Raw genomic sequence first — 10,145 nt, 5'->3', positions numbered from 1 at the left:
CTTCTTTAGCACTGATCCACTAAGGTCGAGGATCTAGTCTTGCTCACTCCTTTAGGTCTTCAACCTCATGCTTTTCTTGATCATTATCACATTCAACTTTTCTTGTCCTCTAGACTCTCAGACTCGCTCCGACTCACTTGATCATTTATCATGCAATCTCTAGGAGTCATAGAAAAAGTCAACCTCCAAAAGAGCTTCTTCTTTAGCTCTGGTCCACTCAGGTCAAGGATCTAGGGTTGAACTCTCAAGCATTGCACTCATTCCTTTAGGTCTTCAACTTCATGCTTTTCTTGATCATTATCACATTCAACTTTTCCTATTCTCTTGACATCGGTTGTTGTAAATTCTACAACTCTCAGACTCACTCGCGGAGTCGCTCTCAAACTCACTTGATCATTTATCATGTTATCTCTAGGAGTCATAGAAGAAGTCAACCTCCAAACAAGCTGCTTCTTTAGCAATGGTCCACTAAGGTCAAGGATCTAGTCTTGAACTCTCAAACATTGCACTCACTCCTTTAGGTCTTCAACCTCATGCTTTTCTTAATCATTATCACATTCAACTTTTCTTGTTCTCTCAACATCGATTATTGTAAATCCTACAACTCTCGGACGCACTTGATCGTTTATTATGTAATCTCTAGGAGTCATAGAAGAAGTCAGCCTCCAAACAAGCTTCTTCCTTAGTATTGGTCTACTAAGGGTCACGGATCTAGTCTTGAACTCTCGAGCATTGCACTCTCCTTTAGGTCTTCAACCTCATGCTTTTCTTGATCATTATCACATTCAACTTTTCCTATTCTCTCGACATCAATTATTGTGTAAATCCTACAACTTACAGAAAAGGGAAAGGTAAGTAGATACCCCTCCATCACCAATAAAACTATTGAAGACCATACTTTATAATATAAAGAGAAATCATTATAGCAATCTATTGGATCTTTTGGAACTAAGTTGGGAACTTTTGGACACGAGACTTTGCTAGTAGAATGCTAGTAGACAGGAGCTTGAAGGTGGTATTAATTAATCCAAACAAAATGCTTTGGATTACCATGTTTCCAACTTATGAGACGTCAGCATTTGACGTGGCTAGAATATGTATCAAGTTTGCTCAATGATTTCAAAATAGATCTCAATGATTTTAGACTAGATGTCAATGCTAAGGCAATAAGAATGGCTACAATTGAATTTTAAAAAAAAGGTCAACTCTCCGTGCAGCATAAACGATTTCTTGCAAAACAAAGCCCCTAGAACAAATTAATTCTACAGCTTCACTTTATCGACCAGCATGTTTGTTGACTTAAAAGAGAAGAGACACACATGGTTCTCTTCTTTGTGATATGAGTTGTATACCTCATGCTTGTGGAGCGTTCAACCTCATCTTTCATTATGTCATTGACAGGTTGATGCGCCTTTAATCTCCTAAGCCAAACATGTCTTCCAATATTTCAACCTCATCTTTCATTATTTCATTGACAGGTTGATGAGCCAAACAGGTCGAGACACCTTTTACCTCAACCAAAAAGAGACTAGGCCAACTGGCTTATTGAAGGCTGTCTCAAAGTCACAGACATTACAAAGCAAACAGAAAAGACTAAAGCATTTGCTCTACCCTTTTCAGATCTGATCACGTTTGCAAACCAAACAGGGTTCAGATGGAGGCGCCAGTAAAAGCTTCAGTTTTCAGACACTTGCGGAGTTCCGTTCACAAGAGGAGGGAACCGTACCAACATCCAAAAAGCTGCAACGTGATGGTTCGACACTTGGGAGTGAGCAAAGCTAGAAAAAATGTCAAAAATAAATCCGGCCTCTCATGTCATGGTAAAGGGTTCGAACTCTCATCTTCACGATCCACGCTGAACAGCGGGCAGGAGAGTCTGGTTCCCAAAAAGGAACGGGAAGGGGAGGGGGGGGGGGGTTTGGTGGGTGCGGAGAAGCACAAATGTTTTTTTGCTCAATGTCCACGACGCATGAAACCACGCACCCTTCCACTGGGTATGAACCCAGCCAAAGACTGTTAACTACAAAAGTTACAATAAAAAATAAACATGGAGCAAGGCTATCTTCAAATTTCTGCATCACGCCTAAACACGTGCCTGATGATCCGCTTAAAAGATTGAAGATCTTTTTAAACATAATTATAGCACAGGATTTTAGCTAGTATGGCACAACAGTGAGGACATCACTTCTGAAAGCTATTTGTGTGCAATATTCACAACCGAAGCACCTTGAAAGCTATGAAAGCTCCTTGAAGGATGTAGATTGATTGAAATCAGTCTAGCAAGAACATGACACCTACCAAATTAGTCAAAATATTACTAACATCAATCTTGGCAGTAGAGGTGACGAAGGCACTAGCAGGTTTTAAAACTTTTATTCTCAAAAGGGAAAAAAACTCCAATGTCTAAACAAAATTCCACAATGATCAGAAAAACATAAAGCCTAGATTTACTACAGCACATGAGGTACAAATTTAAATGCAACCCAACAAATCTGCTTTCAACAAACTGCACAAAAGGAGTTTACAAGTGTAAACGAGAAGGCGTAGGCTTTATTACATAAATATGGTCCCTCAAAGAGATTACAAGGCCACCATAAGCTACGAGGGGGTAGTGAGATGCAGATCAGATTGTAATGAGAACCAAAACAAACATGCAAATGTGTTGTAATGAACGCATAAATGCACGAGGACATGCACATATATGTAGGCACTCACTAGCACAAATTCAGGGCTGGTGAGGTTCTTTAGGCCTTGTGAAAGGCAAAATCAAATTCTTCTGATTCTACAATCTTGATTCCCACCACCTTAGCAGCTACCTATCTCAAATAACTATAATGATTGCTTCCTCCCAACATCAGTTTAATACAGCTGCCAACCAGTAAACCTGCTAGAAGCCTCTTTTGATAATGCTAGAAAGCCTCCTCCAATAAACCTGCTGCACGTACCAAACACCCTGCCACAAATACACTTAAAAGGGAAGGCTACAGCTACCGAGTGTGCTCTACTTTTGACTTAGTTCAAAAAGCCATTTGAGTCGAGTTTTACAGCTAAGTACTCTTCTAGCAAAGACATTAAGGCTCAATTGTACCATTATTCAAAAGTCATTAAGCCTACCAGAATCCCCTTTTAGAACCACTTTACTTGTAGTAGGGTGCGAGGTTTTTATCCTTCTGCTTCATTTGTCCTGTTGGTCTAGCTGGCATGCAGGCTTGCTTGCCGAAGCAATATCTTTCACCATTCAGGTTCCTGTTTAAAACCTTGCAACTGTTCTGTCTCAATATATTACCTGTTATCAACTACAAAGCTGAACACATCCAAAGGGAATGTTGGACAGGGTGAGGACAACAGCACTGGGAGGCAATGATAATTATAGTCTATTTCAAAGACAGGACACGGGGTTGATTCTAAATAGCATCACAGCAAAATCAGTAACATTCATAGCAAAGAACCATGCTTGATCTTCGCAAAAACCTTTCATAGGTCAGCATTATTCTACATTAAGCCAACTACCTAGAATGGGATTCTTTCAAGAACAAAAGGCATCTGCTGTACAAATTTCAATGGTCCTAGTCTTCACAAAACCTTTCCTTCTTTCCATGGCTCTAATCGTACATATATTGGAAAAGTACTTCAGTAACAACGCAAATGTTCTAGATCATTTTTTAGGTACTTTAACTCCTTCCCAAAAGTATACGAATGACAAATTCTAGATCATTTTTTAGGTACTTTAACTCCTTCCCAAAAGTTATCATAATCAAAGAAGTCAAAAAAGCAAATGATGAATATCAACAGCAGCCATTGAACACAATATAGATAAATTCACAACCGATGTCCAGATGACTAAACAGAAAAAGACTGAAAAGAAAGAAACCCACAACTCACATACCTGCCCAACTTTTAAAGATCAAACCAGTGGGCTACTTACCCTTATAAATACCTTCAGCAAGTTAAGAAGATCCTTAATGAGATTCAGTTGCTACAGCTGGATACAACTTCAAACTATTCAGGCAAGAAAACAGGATAGAATTTACTTAGCCTACAAATAAGTTCATCTTTTCGGGATGGACAAGTAAAATAGCAAACCCACCATACATGGCAGGGATTACCTGCCATATGAAGATCCTTAATGAGATTCAGTTGCTACAGCTGGATACAACTGCAAACTATTCAGGCAAGAAAACAGGATAGAATTTACTTAGCCTACAAATAAGTTCATCTTTTCGGTATGGACAAGTAAAATAGCAAACCCACCATACATGGCAGGGATTACCTGCCATATGATTGGGATAATACATCTTTATAGCAACCAAATATCAATACACCATCGCCAGAAAGGGCCTGACCTCACCGTAGAATTTAAAAAGAATTAAAAATGCAGGCTACCAGAACTAAACTATGTGCACTACGTATCTAGCAAAGGGCAGTCAGTCACTCATAACCTCCACACTCACAATTTTTTATGAAACACAAATTTGAACAGCAGAAGTAAAATCGTGCAAAAACCACATCATGACAAACCGTGCCACAATTATCGAACCCCAGCTTCTGTCGATCGGCGGAAACTACAATAATCATCGAGTACAACTATCTCTTGTGGAGCCAGCAAATAAACTACTTTAGTATGTCGATAGGTAAAGCCGCTGAAGTTCATATGTAATAAAAATTAGCTTAAAATTAGCTGGCTTCATGGAGTTCAACACTTCCAAACTCTTCACTGTTCCAAATAAGCGACTGCAATGACCCAACACGTGATCGTTGGGAGTACTTCTGCATCCAAACTAGCCACGCCTTTCCTCGTGAAACAATGTTTTGAATGCTGCATAGAAACGTGGGATGCATGAGCCATGGATTGTTATAAATCGGACCAATGAGAGGTCACGCCCAACTAGCAGGCCGATAAGACAGAACAGACTTAAATCCGCAATGGGACGGGAACGATTCTTGTTGCCGTGTAAAGCAAGAGCTCCCGAAGACAGAAAGGAAGATCACGTGATGCCTCACCTGCACTCCGGGAACAGCTTATTCAGCGTCGCATGGGCCGAGCATCTCGGGCAAAATCATCACGATCACGGCCCCCGGGGAAGTCCTCCCGACCACCTTGAGGGCCAAGACTTCGAGCGAATTGCAAACGTAGCGTTTCAGAATCTAGGCTCGTCTCATCGAATTTATATCCTGAAAAAAGTATCAAGCACCTGCAAGTTTATCCGGACGTGTATAGCAAAGGCAGTTACGCAAACATCAAGAATGTGTTCGGACAGACCATTCCATAGACAACATAGCTGTCTAAACTATCTGCAGGAAAACAACAGCTCTCCCCAAGCTGCCAAACACAGCCCTCTCCGATTTCACAATAGCAGCTACAAATCTTCTAATGACCCTTCACGGCTTCATAAACGAGGTAGGATACACGTCAAAACGAAAGAGTATATTCTAAGATCATTACTGTGTTCTCCAATTTATTATGTGACTCCATAATACATGAACTTTTGAAACTAAAGCTCTCATCACTTCAAGCTAAGAGCATGCCATCGACTCCCAAAAATGCACAGGTTTACCCTACGCTAGAAAGTTTCAACTAGCGCCAGAAAGTTCCAACTAGCCTACTACTAAGTTAAGAAACAGTAGAAGAAAGATTTTTCTAGGTTACTGCTTATGCTTGCCGACTTGGCAATCAGAAGCAACCTTAGTGCAGATGTGCTAGTCTCAAATGTTGATAAGGGCATTGCTTCATTATAATCAAAAATGCCCCATATACATGCACACTTGAAGCTGATACAACAGTCAGAGAAAACAATCCTGTGTGCACTGCTCAAAAGAATGGCTCTTGTAAAGAGAGCTCTAAACTGAGAACTTCCCATTACAAAACTCCTCTAAAGAACTAAGCTTAGATACTATTCACTCGCTACCATTTCTTGAGAAAAGCTTCATTCACAGGCTCAACTTAAATAACATTAAGTTTGAAACCAGATTTTTTGAGATATTCACATTTTGGGAAAGGCAGTACACCAAGGAACATGCGGGTAGCATGGGTATTTCGATACTGATTCATGCTTAACCTACAGCCTAGCACTTCACTAGATAAAAACCTCCATATACATAAAAAATTGACCATTCATCGCAAACATCATCTTCGAGAACTTGTCTCTGAACAAAGACCATTGATGATCAAAACTAAATCGTAAGAGCTGAGACACCGGCCTTTTGCATTTCACTCGATTTAATCTTTCAGTCATCGTCATCACAAACAAAGGCCATCAAATGTCAGCTATATCAATGGTCGGAGGTCGCTACATGGCAGCTCCCAGTCGTACGTGACGAGAAAATATTGTTGATTCTGCATGTTTCATACAGACCTCAGAGACTCTAGGCTACTCCGCTTTTAGATCTACCTTCCTTGAACCCGTGCAACTTAATTGTCAAACCCACCACTTTCTAATCATACTCATTGATTGATGCTCCCTGAACTGCAATAGCTAGCTGAATCAATATTGCCTCCTACCAACGTGGCAGACACTACAATAGTCTCCCACAGAAAAGAAGCATCAGAACACGACAAGCAAGCAGCTAGCCATGCCTAGCTGGGTCAATTGACCAGCACAAGTCTTCCTTAAAAGGCACCATGAATGCCAAGAGCCCGTCACTTGAATTTAGTGTAGCTTGCGCCATCTCCGCTACCAGTTTTCATGGGAGCAATAGATTAGAAAACTAAATCCTCCATTAATCAGTAACCGTTGACCTCTTTTACCTATACAAATATCACCCGGCAAAAGCAAAGCAGCGATATTCTTAGCACCACCGTTCTTCTACCACATCTTCAGTGACTTTTGCCCCGACTTAGCTCCGCTGAGGTGCAGTGAAAGAGGAGTGCCTCATTCATAAAGGCTTTGAGGTAGGCCAGAGGCAAACACATGTAGCACGCTAATGGAAACAGCCTTTCACAAACAAAGTAACACAAAGATATGGGATCCAAGAAACCCAGATCCTCAGTCACAATCGCACCCTGATATGATAATTTAAGCGGAGATTGTATGTACCGAAATCATTCGCCTAAAAGCTGGCTCACAGCATTCTAAAACTTTCCAGAGGCCCTTAAAAACATATAGAGAACCAACCAACATTGATCACTATCAATACCAAGAACCAGTGCGCAACCTACTAAAAGACATAAGCAACGATAGTAGATATCTACAACTGGACAAAAGATCCAAGTAACTTCATAGGCCAGAAGGATGCATACCTTGCAAAGCCTCCAGGGCATTAGCTGCATGTTGGGCATCATGAAAATCCACAAAACACAAGACGAGAGGGCTTCCGGACTGCAGTCATTGATAGTACAGAGTCACTGAACTAATAAATATTAGGAACAAGAGGTCTCAGAACATTTAAACACAAATTCAACTGACCCGCTTCCCCTCCTTTCGCACAAGCCGAACTTCCTTAAAACCAAAAAATGGACGAAAGATATCTGGCAAAAAGGTCAAGTCTGACAAGTGTAACACCCCTGGAGAGATCCGCAAGTTGACATCCAACTGGCTAGCAGAAAAAAGATGATAGACAAAAAGAACAAACTCTTAGAAGGATACGTGCAGCTTCCCTCCGAGTGCAGTCAGATGGAAGGCCTTCCACAAACAAGGTGTGAGAGGCATTTGGAGGCAGTGGGGCTCGTGCTCTGAGAGGAGCCTGGCTTTCTTGTTTGGGAAGATAGTCAGGTCTGCCATTACCAACACCCAAAGGAGATGGCCTCATTAAGCTGGAATCCAAACCAAGAACTCGCCCACCACTGTGTCCCAAGAGACCATGATCATCATGGGCAGACAAGCCAAGACTTGTAGCCCCAACTCCACCCAGCCAAAGATGCCCGCCTGAAGCAATTTCAGCTCCAGTTAATCCAGAGCCGTAACCCATCTGTAAGGACCCCAAAAAAGTTAGGTTAAAAGCTCTAAGAAGACAGTCCTTAATGAAATACAGGAGGCATACCCCCAAAACGTCCGTGTCTTTCAAAAGCATGCGTCCATCTCGGTCATCAAAACGCAGTTCCTCGCGAGGGTAGTACGTCGTACTAGCTGGAGCAAGATCATCTGCACAGAATCAAAAGCATTAATAGCTGCAAAGGCTGACATGAATTAGATACAAGAAGCCACAAATGTTAGGTATCTGGATGTAAGTCATACTTGACCACAAAGCCACAGAATTCAAGCCACAAGGAGTGAATCAAGCTGATTAAAAGGCGAGCACTGCTCTCTTATGCAAGAACATCATCAACTAACACCCTCTCTGCCAGCAAACTTGAAGAATCATCCTGGGAATACCATCCAGGAGACCATGAATAAATCGTCTAATTGACACTTTGTACTGCCTGATAGACCTTGTTGCCCTATGGACTCGAGCGTTCAAACATGACTATCTATACTCATCCCTCTCAAGGTCTTCCCACATTTCACAATCCTTGCACTCTTACAGAAAAGACAGATCTAGACTAGACATTAGTATCACTGACATTCATCTCGAAAATCTTTACTGACATATTACTATCACAACCTTCATCTTGAACAGCCTTCCAATATGATTACGTCTGTCATATTGGGTGTGCAGCATATCATACTGCCATTCAACGATACCCTCGAGTAGAGTCCTGGCTATGAGCAGCCTCAATAAAGTGTCGGAAGGACTTGAATCCTAGAGAGTTCCAGAAATGCTCTACTTGTTCACAAAACGACAGAGCTCTCGTATGTGCCAGATGAACCGTGAATTTTCATTTTCAACCTGCCGGGGAAGTCACCTACAAAAGGCTTGAAACCTTCATGTATTTCCTAGAAGACAAGGCTCTGTGCCAAGCCAGAGACTGCACTCCCTAACAGCTACTAGGACAAAAAACCAAACAATACTAGAATCTCATACGACTAGATCCCCAAAACAAAGCAAGAAGAAAACAGCAAAGCCACCCAACCAAGATCCAAAAAGAGTGGACTACCGAACTCAGCTCGCAGACGTTTCACGGGCACTTGCCCCGCCGCCAACCTATCCCCATACCGCCAGTAATCGCCCATGCTGAAGCTGCAGAAAGGAAGAAAACCGCCAATTTAAACACAGGATGGAAGAACGAGAGAGAGAGGAAGAACAGGAACGCTGTAGAGAACTATCCCAAGAGACCTAAAGATCTGTCCGACGAGGAGGGTTGAACTCAAGATCTGTTATTAAGGGGGGAAATGGCCTAACCAATCTACCACACTTGGGTGAAAGAAAGGTTATACCATTTTCCTCTTTTTGTTAGCAGACACACACACACACCTGAGATGAAGAGTATTTTAACGTCGTAGGAAACTATAGGAGAGTTGAACTCAAGACCTGTTATTCAAGAGGAAAATGGCAAAACAAATATACCACACTTGGGTGATAGAAAGGTTATACCATTTTCCTCTGTTTATTAGCACAGACACACACTTAACTCTGTGTGTGTGTGTGTGTGTGTGTGTGTGTGTGTGTGAGTGAGTGAGAGAGAGAGAGAGAGTGTGTGTGTGTATGTGTGTGAGTGTGTGTTGGACTCTTATGTTTGCATACCTAAGTTAGCATGTTGTTACGTCCTCGTTTGGCCACTGGCAATCATCTACAAGGGAAGTTGTATTTGGTAAGATAGACGGGCATATTCATGGATGTCTGCTTGCTTCCACTTTGCTCTTTGCTTGGAAAGAGGTTATGATTCATTTACCATGGTATGCTCAAAAATTCACTTCGTTTGAAGAGTCTTCATTGGAGTCGGGCCTTCTCTCTTACTTTGGTTGACCTCTCGCCTCGCCAAGCGTACTTTCTCTCATGTCGTGGCATTCGGGTGGTCGATGATGTGGTGGATGCAGCCGGATTTACTTTCGAGTTTCCCTTCGTAGCTCGCCGGTTTGGATTGGGTATGCATTATTGCCAGTTCTGGAGAGAATTACAGCAAATGTTGGTTGACTTTTCACCCATTTCGCCTTTGCCCGATGGTGATCACATGTTTGACTGGAATCTTCGAAAAGTGCCCTTTTAGGAATTTTTTGTCGGTCGAGTTTATGCTCTTCTTCTACCTCGACCTTGGCTGGTTGATCATTGTAATGCTCTTTGACACATGCATAAATCTGATATCTGGTGGAGGAAGCTTCTATCTGCTTTGT

At 41.8% G+C, this 10,145-nt stretch overlaps 1 protein-coding gene across 4 annotated transcripts; it reads right to left on the bottom strand.

Moving 5' to 3' along the window:
• Positions 1-2,532: 2,532 nt before the first annotated feature.
• On the bottom strand, positions 2,533-9,160 carry LOC147420518 (RNA-binding protein 2-like). 4 transcript variants are annotated; one of them, XM_086503918.1, is made up of 7 exons: positions 8,972-9,158; positions 7,978-8,078; positions 7,584-7,905; positions 7,404-7,465; positions 7,238-7,316; positions 5,002-5,172; positions 4,508-4,816 (listed from the first exon to the last, which is right to left on the bottom strand). In XM_086503918.1, exons 1-6 carry the CDS (start codon positions 9,045-9,047, stop codon positions 5,024-5,026), a joined length of 789 nt encoding a protein of 262 aa, XP_086360044.1. In that variant the 5' UTR covers positions 9,048-9,158; the 3' UTR covers positions 4,508-4,816; positions 5,002-5,023. The 4 variants fall into 4 exon arrangements, with proteins under 4 accessions (XP_086360047.1, XP_086360046.1, XP_086360045.1 ...); XM_086503921.1 differs by lacking the exons at positions 4,508-4,816; positions 5,002-5,172 and adding an exon at positions 2,533-3,246 and having other exon boundaries at positions 8,972-9,159; XM_086503920.1 differs by lacking the exons at positions 4,508-4,816; positions 5,002-5,172 and adding an exon at positions 3,935-4,106 and having other exon boundaries at positions 8,972-9,160.
• Between the last annotated feature and the right edge of the window lie 985 nt (positions 9,161-10,145).

Source organism: Adiantum capillus-veneris, chromosome 28, assembly GCF_014529385.1.
Source record: "Adiantum capillus-veneris isolate H3 chromosome 28, ASM1452938v2, whole genome shotgun sequence".
In the NCBI taxonomy this organism is placed as follows: domain Eukaryota; kingdom Viridiplantae; phylum Streptophyta; class Polypodiopsida; order Polypodiales; family Pteridaceae; genus Adiantum; species Adiantum capillus-veneris.
This window is presented reverse-complemented; position numbering and strand designations above follow the sequence as displayed.

What these genes read in the sequence shown, in the direction of transcription:
- LOC147420518 (XM_086503918.1), bottom strand. Translation starts at nt 9,047, where the DNA reads ATGGGCGATTACTGGCGGTATGGGGATAGGTTGGCGGCGGGGCAAGTG. An exon ending in AAGACACGGACGTTTTGGGG is followed by an intron (nt 7,906 to 7,977) that starts GTATGCCTCCTG and finishes GGGTCCTTACAG; the next exon opens with ATGGGTTACGGCTCTGGATT. An exon ending in CACTCGGAGGGAAGCTGCAC is followed by an intron (nt 7,466 to 7,583) that starts GTATCCTTCTAA and finishes CCTTTTTGCCAG; the next exon opens with ATATCTTTCGTCCATTTTTT.